This window comes from Lipotes vexillifer, unplaced genomic scaffold, assembly GCF_000442215.2.
Source record: "Lipotes vexillifer unplaced genomic scaffold, Lipotes_vexillifer_v1.1 scaffold683, whole genome shotgun sequence".
NCBI lineage: Eukaryota > Metazoa > Chordata > Mammalia > Artiodactyla > Lipotidae > Lipotes > Lipotes vexillifer.
In genome coordinates, this window is record NW_006779881.1 from 238,234 (window position 1) to 254,057 (window position 15,824).

Consider the following 15,824-nt stretch of genomic DNA (forward strand, 5'->3'; position numbering starts at 1 on the left):
GCGGAGCCACATGGCTTGTGGGGTCTTAGTTCCCCAGCCAGGGATTGAACCTTAGGCCCACGGCAGTGAAAGCACTGAGTCCTAACCACTGGACTGCCAGGGAACTCCCCTGAAATTTAAATTTAATACAATTTTCATGTATCACAATATATTAGCCTTCTTTTTTTTTTTTCCCCAGCCACTTAAAAATGTAAAACCCGTTCTTAGCTGGCAGGCTGGATTTGGCCACGGACCATAGTTGACCAACCTGGGCTTAGAGCAAAATCTACCCAAGCGACCGAGAGGTTTCTGAGCTTGGGCCTGGGCTGTCCTGGCTCAAAGTGGGCAAGGCCCAGCGAGTTGCTGGAATGGAATTTGACCTACATAGGAAGGAAGGAGTAGATAGAAACCTTGCTTCCTTTGGCGACCAGTACCCGGAAGCAGGGGAGGACGTGAGCAGGAAGGGTTTGGCAGCAGAGACCCCTCAGTTTGAAGCTTCCAGCAGCCGAAGGCCTCCTGATCATCCGCCTTTTCCTCTCTGAGTCTCCCATTTTCTCATCCGTGAAGTGGGAGCCATCTCTCCCCCAGAGGCTGGTGATGGTGGTTAAATCAGGATGTGGATGCAGCCCCTGGCACGTTGCCTAGGGCCTGCCCTGTGCTGCTGGTGCTGATAAAAGCGGCAGCTCCCTCTCCTCTCTGCTTTTAAAGACTGATGAGCACCTTCTGCCTCCAGGGCCACTGCGGGGTGCAGGGGAGGCTCAGCCATGCAGAAGTCCTGACATCACTGGAGGACTTGAGGAAGGTGGCTGAGAGGAGTAAATGCCTGAGGTCACCTGAAGGTCAGGCTTCACATGGTTATTACTCTTCTTGAAAAGACCTGACAGGCTGCAAGAGTTCAGAGGGTAAAACGCCTTGTCCAGGAATCCAAAGAACTCAAGTCCCAGAATTGGCTTTTGTTTGCCGAGTATCCTGGGCCCCTACCCTCTGACCTTAGGCTCCCCATCAATCGCATGAGGGTATTACAGCAATTCTGCAGTTTCTTGCGCTTCTTTTTTCATCTCCCAGAATTTTGTTCAAATGAAATCTTAGGAAATTAAAGTAAAAATAAATAAATAAATAAATAAAAAGGGAGCTCTCACGGATCCCATAAACCCCTGCTCCACCCTGCTTAGAACTGGGGACCACGCAGTTACAAGGTCCTTGTCCCATGCTCCAGTGCACCCAGGGCTACTCAGGAGCTGTGGGAGGAGGAAAGGATGTGAGTGACATCTGGCTCATCCCCGCTCCAGGACCCTCCTCCCGGACCCTCCTCCCATTGGGAGTAACCTACCTCTGAATGGCGTGGCCACATGCCCTCCCTCCGCCAGTACTGACTGGGAGAGCCCGGAGCTGGAGTGCGTGCCAGGGAAAGGCCCGGCCCACGGACGCAGGTCGAAAGGCCACGCACGGTGCTTGGCAAGTTACATGACCTGGCTAGGCCACCCGGCATCCCCGTTGTGTGGGAGGAGAGGTTCTGAAGCCAACATTTCATCAGTGGCTTCCTGGGAGAAGGTAGAGCTCTAAGTGGGCCTCAGGACCCCCAGAATTGGGATGGGGTGGTGAGGGGTGAGGGCATGAGAGCTTACTCGTGCAGGACCCCGAGCCCAAGCACTTGCTGAACTGAGAGGCCTGGGGCACCCCTAGGAGAATCAGGATTTGAACTCGGGTCAGAGGTCTTTCCTCCACAGCCCTGTGGGTTGGGGTGGGGGCCTGGAGAGTTACTTTTAGGCTGTTTCCAGCTCTCAGAGCTGATGTTCCAGTACTCATCAGGGGTTTGCTACATGGCCGAGTTCAAATCTGTTAGGATGAACACTGTTCTCAGAGAACAGATACATGCAGAGCCAGTTTTGCCCAAAAAGTTAATTTCAGAAGTGACAGGTTTGCTTTCTATAAATATTAGCACTGCGCCCTACTCTGGGCACCCTAGGTACCATTCTTAAGGAGTTCCCAGTGTGGTGGGTGGACAGCAGATGGGTATCGCCAACTGCTTGGAGCAGAAGCTGGAGACTGTAGAGCACACAGCGAGGGCAAAGGCCTGGAACAGCACGGGATGTCCTAGGAGGTAGCCCCATCCCCAGGGCTGGTGATGGGCGGCCGTGGTCCCAGATTCTGGACTCTCCCTTGCTCCTCCACCCCTATAAAAGGCTTCCACGAGAAAGCCGTGAGCTGTGGGGCTTGTACCCCTTCTTTAAGGCATCGCCAACGAGTCCATCAGCTTGGCACGTAAATATATACATGTTGAATGAATGGACTTCATCACTGCCTTTCAGTTCCAGCCACGGGACTGGTGGAGGCAGATGGTGCCATGGGGACTGACCATCCCTCCTTGATTCAGCGGACACCTGTCGAGTGAACCCTGCCGGCTCCATGATACAGAGCTTGACAGCAAAGCCTTAAGGGAAGGCACTCTTATCCCCATTTCTTATGTGAAGAAACTGAGACCCAGAGTCAGGGCTACCACATATCCCAACTCCAAGGTGAGGGAAGCAGCTCGAGGCCCTTCAGCCTGGGTCTCCTGATTCCAAGTCCTGTCGTGAGCACGCTGGGTGCAGTGGGGGCGAGAGGTGGTGGGTGCCGCTTGCCTACCCAGGAGCGGGGGCCATGCTCCTCCCCTGGATCTAGCATGCAGCCACACTGAGCACCCCGTTAGATCCGGCCTTGCAGGGCCCCCCCTTCTTCCCCCTGCACGTACTGTTCTGTCTACCTGGAATGCAGTCTTGCCACCGTTCCTCCACTGGCAGACTCCCTGCATGTCCTTCACGGCCCAACTCCAGTGTCACCTCCCAGGAACCCACCTTTGATTGATTGTCCCAGGCAAAATTACAAGTCTGTCCCTGCAGGGCTCCCGCAGTGCCCCAGTTGAAGCTCAGACCACACTAGCCTCCCCTTCCCAATGGACCTGATGCCTCTTCCTTGATGTCAGGACCGGGGCCCGGGGCACGAGTCACTAAGCCTTTTAGTAGTTCTTGATGCAGCAGCCTGCCTGGGTGGATGCGGATATAACCCAGCCGGTGGGTAGGCAGGTTTTCTAAAGCAGAGTTTGACCTTGACCTGCCAAGTGGCAAAGTCCAGCAGAGGGCTTTGTCCTTGGCTCCCAGCAGCCCCTGCTCTCAGAGGCACAGCTGCTCAGCAGGGCCCCAAGACTGACTTCAGAGGCCCAGAGACCCCTGGCACACCAGAGCCAGACTGGAGACAGGGCTGTAGTAATAGTACTGCCCCCCAGCAGAGCCCCTTCTGCGAGGGCACTCATCCAAGGGCACGATTTTTACCAGATCCGCGTATCATCTGTATCATTTTTCACTTCTATTTTTATTTAAATTGCTGTGTTCTGGATAATATGAAACCACAGGGCTTGTAAAAAATATTTTGAATAGGTGATACATGCATGTGGTTCAAAATTCAAAAACGTACAAAGGGATATAAAATGAAAATTCTCCCTTCTACCCTGCCTCTGCCACCCAGATCCCCAAGGTACAGTTACCTTTCTTGTGCATTCTTTTAAGGAAGCAGATGTGTATATTCTCCCCCATCCTAGCCTTTTTTTTTCCCACACACACAAAAGGTAGCATACAACACACTGTTCTGAAGCTTTGCTTTTTACTTAATATAACTTGGGGAGTATGCCAAATCAGTACCTAAAGAGCTTTCTTTGTTAAGTACTCCATTATATAGCTATGCCACATTTTTTCAAATCATAGGTTTGCATTGCTAGTTTTATATTTATTTGAGTGTGTACTAGAATAATATATACCTTGTATACCATTAGTATCAGACGATGGCCAACCTCAAGGCCAACCCTGAGCTGTGACACCTGTGACTCACCAGGCAGAAAGCTCCCACATGGGGGTTCAACAGCCGCCGTCGTGCCGTCCTTGTGACCTCCTCTTACTTAATCCCAGTGGTCACCGGAGGAGTTGGGCTTGGCCGGGGCCCACCACAGGAGGCCTGTCAGGTGCTCACCACCCACTCGGAACCAACAGCCTTGGGTCTGAAGGCTCCCTAAGGAGTTGGGAGGGAGGCTCTGAGGGGTGCTGGGCAGGGTGGGCCGTGACAGACAGGATTTACAGGGAGTGCAGCCCACTGGGAGGAAAGCCCCAGCGTCTAGGATGAATGTCCAGAGTTTGGCCAGGAAGGAGCCCATGGGAAGGAAGCTCTCCCTTGACAAGGAATGGGCTCTGAACTCCTGCTGGCTGAAACCTTCCTCTTGGCCTCTGACGCGAGAACCTTAGCTTTCGCAATCGTTGGCCTGACGGCTTCTAGAGAATGAAAAGACCATACTAGGAATGTGTCTGATTAACAGCTAAACCCAGTGCTATCTGTGAGGATCTCGAAGTCAGGGCGGCTTCTGGGTTCCGGGGGAGTGCGGGGGAGACCAAGGCCATCGCCAAGCTGAGGCTCTCCCCTCCACAGGTAGGTGCGGCTCAGGATCTGTGCCTCCACCCCTCCCCTCCAGTGCCCAGCCCCGTGTGGTGCACCTGGTGAATGCCCGCCTGTCATTTCTTTGGCATCCCTCCCCCCGGGCCCCGTTTCTTTGGTCAGTTAAGGGCCTGCCTTAACCGTCATACATCTTGGCTTCTTCATTTTAAAAGAAAACAAAAGTCCTCTCCCTAGCAAGGCACCTTGCTCTCCCCGGGCCCTCCTGCCTGCTGGCCTCCTCCCTGCCTGCTGCCTCCGGCCCTTGGCTTTCAGGTGACAGGATCCCAGTGCCCTTTTTCTGCCCCAGCCCTTTGCCCATTGGAAACACCTTGACCCAGCACTCTTACTCACCTTGTGTCGTGTACTTTTCCAAAGCACATTCCTGGCTGGTATGTCATCTGTGTCCTAACAACCCTGGGAAGCTCGTGGTCTGGGGATGGTTGTCCCGAGCTTCAGCCTGGCTCTCTGCAGACCCCTGAGTAAGCTGGAACTTGTCTCTGCCTCAGTATGTACTCTGTGAATGGAGGCAAGGGTTTGCAGACAAGCAAACAGACCATCCGGGAGGAGTGGAGAAGGGGACTCACCTGCTGGATTTCACAGAGCAAGGAGGCAAGTGGGCTGGAATTAGAAGCCAGCGTCTTGGGCTCCAAATCCAGGGCACTTCGCCCATCCATGCCGCTCCTCCCATGTAATTGGGCCCCCCTTGCCTTGGTTCCTGGGCCTCCCAGCCAGAGAGTCTGGAGCCACCTCCAGCCCAGGCATGGCTTCAACAGGGGAATGAGACCCCGGAGAATGCCAAGCCCTGGCTACAGAGAGGGGTAAGACCCTAATTACCCTCTCTCCCTGGGAATGAGTCTGGCCAGCCCGGTGTCTAGAAGTTGGCAGGGCTGGTTTGGGCACCTGAGGTCAGGAAGTGGCCAGGTTTCTTCAGAGAAGGGCTGGTGTGGTGCCAGGAGTCAGGCAAGCTATCTGAACAACGGAACCTGCCAGCCCAGGCCCTGCCCTCTAGTAACCTGGGCCTGACGTACCTCTAACAGTGTGGGGTTTTCTCTCTGCAGAAGCTGACGGGCCGCCTCATGCTGGCTGTGGGAGGGGCAGTGCTCGGCTCCCTGCAGTTTGGCTACAACACTGGAGTCATCAATGCCCCCCAGAAGGTGAGTGCTGTGCCGTCCTAGGCTTCTCGAGACCAGAGGGCTCTGCTGTGCACCCCTGCCCCCATCTGACACACACACAGACACACACACACACACACACACACACACACACACATGCGCGCGCGCGCGCGCTCACCCTGCCTCTTGGACGTTGGAGTCATTTACATCAACTCACCATCTGCCTTACCAGCCAATATTCTGGCCCTGAATGGGTTAGAGACTCTTAGCTTTGGCCTTGGAACCTTGGGGCCCACAGAACCACGGGATCTTTATAGGTCATCTTTTTTTTTTTTTTTTTGTGGCACCGTGAGCCGCTCTGCGGCATGTGGGATCTTCCCGGACTGGGGCACGAACCCGTGTCCCCTGCATTGGAAGGCGGACTCTCAACCACTGCGCCACCAGGGAAGCCCTTTATAGGTCATCTTGACCAACCTCCCACCCGACATAGACATTTGTAAAAATTGAAGCCATATTTGGTGTAGTGATGCTGCATTCGTGCGGCCCTCTGGGGCTACAGAGAGCTTCCGTGGTGCTTTTCTCACCTGCTCACACCGAACCCTAAGGCAGGCAGGCAGCCGTGCCCACTCCTACCCTGCAGGTGTGGGGAATGGCCAGAACCTGCCCAGCATGACCAGCTAGTCAGGGATGGAGCTGGTATACGACACCAGTCTGCCTTGGCGCCCTCCCTGCCAGGTGGTCCCCAAGCCCGTGCTCTCACCCATCCACACGCAGCACACTCCCTTGTAAGGGAGCCCGTTCTAGGCTGAAACTGCCTATCTCCCTGGAGGCCCTGGGCCAGGCAAAGCAAAAACGGCGTCTTGGCCTAGGGAACTGGAGGGGTGCAAGTGTGCGCTTATTCCCTTCTCCCCACAGCTCAACCCAGATCTGTCCTCACGTGCTCGACAGAGTGTCGGGACTGGGGGCGCCCCGGTGAGGGCCTCCAGCGCAGCCAGCCCACTGCTCTGGGGAGGAGAGCAGAGGGTGGGGGCAGGGAAGGAGACTAACGCGCCCCTCCTCTGTGCCAGGCCTGTTGTGTACATTCATAAGGCCGGGCGGTGAGTTCCATTTTATACACCCGAAAACCGAGGCCCAGGGCAGGTGAAATGACCAATGGGCTCAAGGTCACATAGCTAGGGGATGGTGGAGTCAGAAGCCAAACTCTGTTGTTTACACAACCTCAGGCTGTCTTCCGGACCAGCCACCTGGTCAGTTTAAAAGTCTCTCTAGGGCTTCCCCGGTGGCGCAGTGGTTGAGAGTCCGCCTGCGAATGCAGGGGACACGGGTTCGTGCCCCGGTCCGGGAAGACCCCACGTGCCCCGGAGCGGCGGGGCCCGTGAGCCATGGCCGCCGAGCCTGCGCGTCCGGAGCCTGTGCTCCGCAACGGGAGAGGCCACAACAGTGAGAGGCCCGCATAACGCAAGGAAAAAAAAAAAAAAAAAAAAAAAAAAAAAAAAAAAAAAAAAAAAAAAAAAAAAAAAAAAAAAAAAAAAAAAAAAAAAAAAAAAAGTCTCTCTACCTTCCGGGCAGGACAAAATGAGAGTGGACCGTCCTGTCAAGGCCACATTCATGGTCCAAACAGGTGAGGCCAGGAAGTGAGTGTGGCTGCTTCCTGAGGATTGGGGCCTGTTTGGGGGAGCTGGGCCTCCTTCAAATAGGCGGAGGGTGGCCGTGGGGGCTACGCCCGTTGCTGGGGAGCAGGTCACCAGAGCGGCCAGGCCTGCTGAGTCATGCTCAGCTGCAGCAGACGTTGACGGGGCTTTTCCAAGCTTGTGGGAAATGGTGACCGTGGGCCCATGCTTGAAACAGTTCCAAGCCCTGCTTTTGCTAAGTGCTCTGAGTAGATCTTGCCAAGGTGTGTGCCTCGGAGCTGGCTCCCTTTGGGAATCCTTACAGATGCAAAGTGTGTACAGTCTTAGAGAGAGGTTGAGTTCTCCACTTGATTGCACATCAGTAAGTGTCCCCTGACACTTACAGAATCTGACCTCATTGGTCTGGGATGCTGTCTGGGCATCAAATTTTTAAAGCTCCCCAATTGATTCTAATGTGCAGTCAAAAGATGAGAAGCACTGGATTAAGTGATCACAGTCAGGGGTGATCACGTGACTGTGATCACATAGTGAGTTACGCACGGTGACAGAAGTAGGACTCTAAGAACAGGATAGAGGTGTTTTCCAGAAACAGAACAGGGTTGTGGTAAGCAGGGGCCCACAGGTGGGGATAAAATGCCCAGAGGAAAGAAAGTCTGTGTGTCACTAGGGTAAATGGGATGAGGGAAAAGGATGGGAGGGTGACGAGGTAAGCCAGAAGCGCCCACAAAGGGCTCTTGTGGTCGGTAGTTTCATCTGCAGAATCTTCAGCCACTGGCAGGGCATGGCACAGCGAGAATGGGCACGTGGGCACCAATGCGTAGGCCGAGCTGGGGAGTGTGGACTTCAGAACTCCACTGAAGAGGATAGATAGGATCAGATTTGCATTTGAGGGAAATGATTCAGGCGTCTGGTGCAGTGGGATGGGTCTCAGAATGTGAAACTAGAGACAGGGAAATAGTGAGAAGGCTGCTGTTGTAATAGGGGTAGAAAAACCAACACTGAGTAGGAAGAATGGGCAGGAGCTGGTCGTCAGTTCAGCCTGAGGATGAGAGAGTGGGGTTTAAAACTGGCTTCTAGATTTCTGGTTTGGGCAATGTGGGTCTGGAGGCAGAGCAGGGAGGTGCCGCGGGACATGCAGGAACTGAGGTTTGGTGACACAGCGGACAAGCACTTGGACACGGGGGTCTGTTTCTTTGGAGGGTAGTCAGTGGGAGAAGACCGATAGGTTGGTCACCGGTATCCACAGTGATAGGGAAGGATCTCCCAGAGGGACTGCAGAGTAAAAAGAGAAGGGTCAAGCCCTGGAGAGCGCACCCGCTGACAGGAGATCCTGTCAGGAGGAGAGCTGGCACCTCTACGCCAGGAGACAAGACCCTTCTGAGCCAGAGGAAGAATGGAAGCGCCGGAGGATGAGCGTCCATGGCCATGTCCTTCGTCCCTAGAGCAGTGCCCGGGCACTCGGATGTGGACAGAGTGAAGGGATGCTATCTGGTGCTCCGGAGGCTGACCTGGGCAGATCAGCTCCATATCGCCAAAGGCAAAAGACCCTCCGGTGACCCTGCCGTGGCAAAGGCTGTCCATGTGGAGTCCTGTGGGTAGAGACCTCCCTGGGTTGAACAGAGAGAAGGGGGATGGGGGAGAGCAGAGACAGCCCTTCCAAGGGACTCGGTAGAAAAGGAAGAAAGAAGGGTGGTCGCCAGAGGGGCTGTCTGGCTAAGGTTTTTTTTAATACGAAGACTTCAGTTTTAAACGGCTTGTAAGGAATCAGCAGAGGAGGAGAGGGTGAAGATAAGGAGGCGGGGGTGGTCCTTCAGGAGGCCAGTGGTGGTGGAGCAGAGGCAAAGGGGTTGCATTTGGCCGGAAGGGACTAAGACACTTCCAAGGGTGCAGATGTGGACAAATCCAGAGTGATGTTCTCTAATTTTGGGGACTTACCATCTAATCAGAAACAGGTGAAAGGTGAGAATTACAGCGGAAGGTGGGTGGGGCAGCGGGCAGGGGGTCTGGGCAGCACAGAGGGCCCAGCGGTAAACATTTATAGGAGCATTTGCGGGCACCTGTCCAAAGGTCACTTGCAGCCGGCCTCTGAGGACTGAGGTGAGAGGCCTGCGTGGCGTTTCCGGGGGCGTGTGCTCAGGCACTCCTCCGCCTGTTTACTCTTGTACTTTACAGACATTTCTCATAAGCCTGGCCGTCGTTTTCCCAGCCCAGAGCAGACGTGATAAACTTAACATGTGAAGAGGGCAGAGGACAACACTAGAGGGAGAGATGAAAGCGGGGCTCAGAGCCGACGGCCGTGCCTCAGGAGGCACCACAGCCATTGTCCTGGGAGGGCCCAGTGATGGTGCCAACACCGTCACTCAACGTGGACTATGCCAGGCACTGCCCTAGATGGGGGGAGGGACAGAGCCGAGAACACCGCAGGCTCACCCTGGCCCTCAGGGAGCTGCCTGACACATGGTCAGAGCTGGGCCCTGTCCCTGCCCTCCAAAGATTCAACCATCAGAGTGCAGGGGCTGGGTGGGGAGGGGAGACCCCTTGGGAAAAGCCGCAGTATTATTAACGGAGGGCTTCTCGGTGCTATGGGAAGGAAGAGAAAGGAATGACTGATGCTGGGGGTAGGGCTGATGGCAGAGACAGAAAGGGCCTCATGAAGGAGTTAGCAGCTGTGCTAGACCTTGAGGGCAAATCGGCCCCAGAGGGAAGGAGGGGCGGGTATCCCAGGCAATAGGAACCGCTTGTGCAGAGATGCGGTGGCATGAAGTGTTCCACTGATGGGGAATTGCTAACGGCCCGCGCTGACCAGGCCGACCCCCCTTGTCTGTCTAGAGGCACTTCCCTTAGGAAACTGCACTGTGCTGGCCAGGTTGGCCTACTTGCCCATGGAGACTTTGCCCCACTGGAGGTGAGGGTGCCAGTACTGCTGTTAATTACCAGAATCTTGGTCTCCTCCATAAAACAGGCCCCAAAGGGCTTCCTCTTGGAAGTGGTTAATTAATCATAACATTATCTTAAATGTTTACAAAGCACCTCCTAATAAGTTACCTCCTCACAGCAGCCCCACAAGGTGGGTGGGGCCGGGCTTATCTTCCCCTCATAAAGGAGGCACCGAGGCTGGGAGAGGTCACCTGGAGAGTGAGAGGCTGAGTTACAGATGGACGCCAGGCCTCATGCCTGATGACGACATCCCTGCCAGGCCTCCGGCCTCTGCAGGGTAGGAGGGGAGCCCAGCCACATAGAGAGCAGATAGATGAGCAAAGGGCATCCTGACCATCATACTGAGTGGAGAGATCTACCTCTCCCCTCCCCAAATGGCTGAGCTGCCAACAGAGGTGACTGAGGGCCACTGAGGAACCATGAGTTCCTGGCCAAGGGACAGTGTCAGGCATGTCTGAGGCATCCTCAGAAACCAAACCGCTTGGGCTGGAAGGGGCCTGACAGTCTGCAGGCTCAACGTTCCTTGTTTGCCAAAGGAAGAACTTGGTCTAGAGAGCAGGCGAGGTCTGCCCAGGACGACCTGCTTGGTGAGCGAAAGTACTGGAGGCAAGATGGGCTTCCCAGCCCAGGCTCCAGGCAGCCTCTCCTTATCTCTGCCTAGATCCAAAGGGCTCTGGGCCCCCTCTCCCCTTCGCCCATCTCCGCTTATACGGACTCTCACAGCTTACAGCTCACTTGTCACGTGCCAGGCATTGTTCCAAATGCATTAGAAACAATAATTCAATTGTTCCATATAATATAACCCCATTAGGGAGACACTATAATCCCTGTTTTATAAGAAACTAGGGCACAGAGATGTTAAGCAATTAAACCAAGGACACACAGCTAGTAAGTGGCAGAGCTGGGATTTAAATCCAGGGAGTCTGGCTCCAGTCTACATCCTTGACCACCACAGAAGAAATGGCAGTTACACTTACAGGCACCGAAACACCCTTTTACATGCCAACAACTGCTACCCTGCTGCTCTCTCCTGCTCTTACTTCAAGCTGAGTCATGCACAGACATCCCAGTTTCCCACGCACAGTTGCACAGCCTCTTAACACCATGAGCTGCCACAGCTCCGTCATCTCTTAATCCTCTCTGGTTCGTGGCCTGTTTATCAATTAGTGACAGTGCTTTCTGCCTCCATCCCTGTGCTGGGACCCAGATGAACCAGACTGCCCTCCTGTTGGAGTTTAGTCTAGAGGGAGCACACAGTGCCTCACAGTTAGCTGTCCAGGGCAGTGATGGAAACAAGGACAGGCTGGTGTAAGCAGACAAGGGGGAGGGAGAGGGTACCTGGCCCATAGAGGAGGGTTTTTTACAACACCATAGACATTTGTGGCCAGATAGTTCTTTGGCATTACAGAGGCTGTCCCATACATTGTACGATGTTTAGCAGCATCCCTGGCCTCTACCGCTGCCAGTGTAACAACCAAAAATGTCTCCAGACATTGGGAGGGAGCAAATTGCCCCTGTTTGGGAACCACTGCAGTAAGGAAGAGGAGGTTATGAAGGCTCTACAGAGGAGGGATGGCGCGTTCTCTGGAAAGTGACCAACAGCTCACCAGGCAGAAGGCAAAGCAGCAGCAAAGTGAAGGTGCAGAGGTGTGGGGTGCCCAGGCAGCATGGGGGTGTTGCCATGTGGGGTGGGAAGAGACACTTGGGGAGACAAGAAAAGCTGTGAGCAGGGGAAATGAAGATCCTTCTGTTTGCAGGGGAGACTCCAGAGGCCAGGGACCCGTGAGGAGGTCAGAGCAAAGGCTTGGAGAGAAGCCCTATCAGGGCTCTTCCAGAAAAGCAGCCAAAGCAGCCAGGGTGGTCCGATCATCTGCTCTGGGGTTGGGGCCCTGCTTCTATCTCCATCTGGCTGCCTGGGCCTCTTCACCAGGCCCCAGGGAGAGGCCCTGAGGAACCCAGAAGTTATCTGTCCAGCCCCACCTGTAGCATCTGTCTCCGAACTCCCAGCTGACCCTGGGGCGTGGCTGAGTTGCTATGGAGACATACCACCTGGGCTGAGGGGCGGGGGCAGCCCCAGCTGTGGGGGAGGGGTAGGTAGGGAACAGGAAATAGGGGTCAAAGCCAGGCTGAGGGCCTGAACTGGACAAGCTGGCCCTTTCTTCCTCCCGACTGGACCTCAAAGCTTGGGCGGCTGTTTAACCCCTTCATCCCCACAGTATATCTTAAGAGCGAGAAGAAAGGGTTGAGAGAGAGCTGATTCCCTTTCAGGATGATCTAGAACAGGGGGCCCCAACCCCCGGGGCCAGTACCGGGCCTCACAGCAGGAGGTGAGCGGCGGGCGGGCCGGTCAGCCGCTCCCCACCGCTCGCATTACTGCCTGAATCACGCCCACCGCCACCCCCGGTCCGTGGAAAAACCCTCTTCCATGAAACCGGCCCCTGGTGCCAAAAAGGTTGGGGACCACTGATCTAGGAGACCAGGCCTCTGCAGGGAAGATGTGGAGAGCAGCCAGAAATTCCAAAACATATACCCCTCCTCTTGGCAGTGGTCTGGGATTCTAGAACACGGGTTGGCAGGGGGACCAAATCCAGCTAGCAGCCTGTTTTTGTATGGCCTATGAGCCAAGAATGGGTTTTACGTGTTTAAAAGGTTGGGGTGGGGCGAGGGAGGGAAGGGAAGAAAAATAAGCAACAGAGGCCATATGTCGTCAACAGACTCTAATATATTCTATCTAGCCTTTTACATAAATTGTTTATATCAATCCCTGATCCAAACTTTGACTTGTATGCTCCCTGCTGACAGGGGACTCACTAACTGTAACATGGGTAATGTCATCCTCTGAAGCCTAGAAAGCTCTTCTTTCCCCTGAGCTGAAGTCTGTGCCCTTGGGCTCTGCAGACCTACTGGGTCCCTCGGCCTGGGGCAGCCAGCAAGGTCTGAAGATAGAGCTTTACTCCCCAAGGCAAGCCTCTAGTTCCTTCAGGTTCTTTCTTGTACTATAAATTCCTAGGTTAATGCTTTGTCTTGCAGTAATTAAAAAATGGAAAACTCTGTCCTTAATGTTCCTCTCAAGGAGATGGCTTCTCTCCTCGAGAGAACAGTGATACAAGGAACAGCTTACTCCATGTGCCAGGCAGTGGGCTCCACCTCACACCCAGAGCCTCACTACAGACGCTGCCCTGACACAGAGGAAGTCAGAACTTCTGCTCTAGACAGGCAGACGTGTGGTCCTTCAGCCACAGTTACCCAGGCAGGGAAGGGAGGGGGGATGACAGACATGACACAAGCCTCTCCGCACCCTCACCCCCAGGAGAACTGCTGGGATGAGGAATAGCTCTTTACTGGAAACCATTCAGTCCAAGGGATGGCAGCTGCCCAGGGCCATCCTGCTTCTCCATGCTGGCCCCTACAGTGTCGCCAAGTGAGCCTCTGCCCTCTAGGTTCAATGAGGGGATGCTTGGACAAAGAGCTCTAATAGCCCCTCAGCTTCCAACAGCCTGATGCCATGGCTGACCAGGACCTGCCCTTTCTCCCCAGCACACGTGCACTCACACCGACCCTTGGCAGGGAGAGGGGTTGGGCATGGGCTGGGAAGGGAACAGAGACAAACGGAGTGCTGAGCCTGGTCCACTTGATGTCCAGGGCTCGACTGCCAAATCAGGGAATAATGGTGGGAATCGGAATCTGGCTTCGGTGGATGGGAGGAGTCAGGAGCAGAATCCAGGTGAGACCTAGGGCAGGTGCTGCGTGAGTAGAGAGGAGGACCGATTAGGAGGTAGGATTTTATGGACAGGACCTGGTGAGTGACTGCATGTGGGGCAGTGGCAGGATCAAGGGTAGCTCCCAGGCATGTAACCAGAATGTGAGGAAAGAGCATTGAGAAAGAAGCACGTGTGAGGCCTCGCCTCAGACATGAGCCAGGGCTGAGGAGGCCCCCAGGAAGCTCGCTGCCGAGACCGGGCCTGTGGGATCCTGTTAAGGGTGCAGAGCAGTAAGGAGGCTCTTCTGCCGTGACGGGCACCCAGCCACTGCTGGATGATGCTCAAGGCAGCGGCTGGGTGGAAGAGGTGACCCCAGAACTTCTCCCCACGCCGGGTTCTCCTGTTCTCCAGGGACCCACCGCCTTTCCTGGGCCAAGGGCCAGCTTCAACCCCACACAGGGCGTGGACCCGAGGGGAGATGACAAACAGCCCACACACCGCCCGCAGGAAAGGAAAACCACACTTAGCTTCTAACCACAGATCTCAAGCACCAGATCAAGAGGCAGGAACGCAGTGGGCAACCTCGGCTTGGCCAAGAAGTGCTGCCGGGGGTGAAGAGGATGAGCCTGGGGCCAAGGTGGACGGTGCTGGCTGCTCACCGTCCCGCAACCCCATAAAGTGGTCTAAGCAGCAGGGGGCTCAGGGCCCATAAAGGAGCCAGCCGTGGCCAGGGTTTGGCCCCTCTGACTTGTTACCACATGCAGGAGACTTAACTGGGGAGGCTCTGGTAACACCTCACTTACACATGGTTCCTCAACATCTCCAGCCAGATCCCAAAGGAGAGGGTTAAAGACCTCAGCCTCACACCCTTAAACCCATTTAGGTAGTAAGCACTTACTGCCTAAATACTACACGTATTGGCTCTGCGTACAATTCAGACAAGTTCCATTAGCCGACTTGGGAAATTTTAAAACGAGATGTGGAGAGCTCTGTGAGACAAGCATCTGAAACACAGCTGGTAGGGGGTGAGCCTGAGAACTACAGCATGCGAAAGTTAAGTGTCATCTGGGGCAAACACCTCTCCTTGCCCCTGCAGAGAGCCCCAAGGACATCAGTGCCCCGGAGCCCTGCTTGTAGGTCTGGTTGCTCAGGGCGGCAGAGTGTGAGGGACAGGAGGGAGAAAGATTTCCAGCCAGATGATGGGCCCTCCAAGGGGTGAGGGCCATCTATCTGGGCAGTTCCCTTATCCAGGACAGCTTGCTCTCTGCAGAGCCTGATAAGTGGAGCATTACTGTTCCCAACCAGTCCTCCTCTGGGGTTGGTTTTGTCCCTTGAAGAACACAAGCACTTTGTGTTTGTTTTGTTGAAATCTGCCTTCTCTGCCCCTGGCAGAAGCAAGGGCTGCTAGGAGGGAAGCCTAAGGTCCTCTCATTGTTCCTCCATTCACTTGCTAGACAGCCCTGCACCAGCTCTGGGACAGGCCCTGGGGTGAATCCACTGGGGTCCCTGCCCTCAGGGAGGACAGACTCTTGGGACCCTCTGAGCTGGGTCTCAAAAGGTTTCAGCGTGGTAAGGCAGGTGGGCCCTCCAGGAGGAGTAACCGTGGAACTGGGGGAAAGGGTGCATAGGGCAAAAGTAGAGATGCTGGGAGGTGGGGAGGTGGGACTGATATCTGGCAGGAGCCTTGACTTTGAATTATGGGACACAGGCTCTGTTAGCCTTTGTCAGTGGCCTGCACTGCCCCTGGGTCAGTACCGGAACGTGGTGGGGTCCCTTAGCTCAGTGGTGGTACCAAGCACCGTGTGAGCACTGCCAAGGGTGTTTCATTAACTTCCCGCAACACTATGAAGTTGATATTGCTAATGTCATTCGAGATAAAATCATTTGCCTTCGGTCACACTGGAGGTGAGTGGTAGAGCTGAGTCTGAACTTGGCTGCGTCCAGGTTCCTCACCCCTGAGCTGTCCAGCTTCCCTGGGACAGACAAGTAGATAACTCAGTGGGCATTCA

The 15,824-nt window shown here is 54.8% G+C and overlaps 1 protein-coding gene across 1 annotated transcript in view; it reads left to right on the forward strand.

Annotated features, from left to right (window-relative positions):
• SLC2A1 (solute carrier family 2 member 1) overlaps nucleotides 1-15,824 on the forward strand; it is a 28,744-nt gene that overhangs the window by 6,291 nt on the left and 6,629 nt on the right. Inside the window, exon 2 of the mRNA XM_007453005.1 lies at nucleotides 5,493-5,588. Coding sequence (XP_007453067.1) covers nucleotides 5,493-5,588 — 96 coding nt within the window. The remainder of the gene's footprint in view (nucleotides 1-5,492; nucleotides 5,589-15,824) is intronic.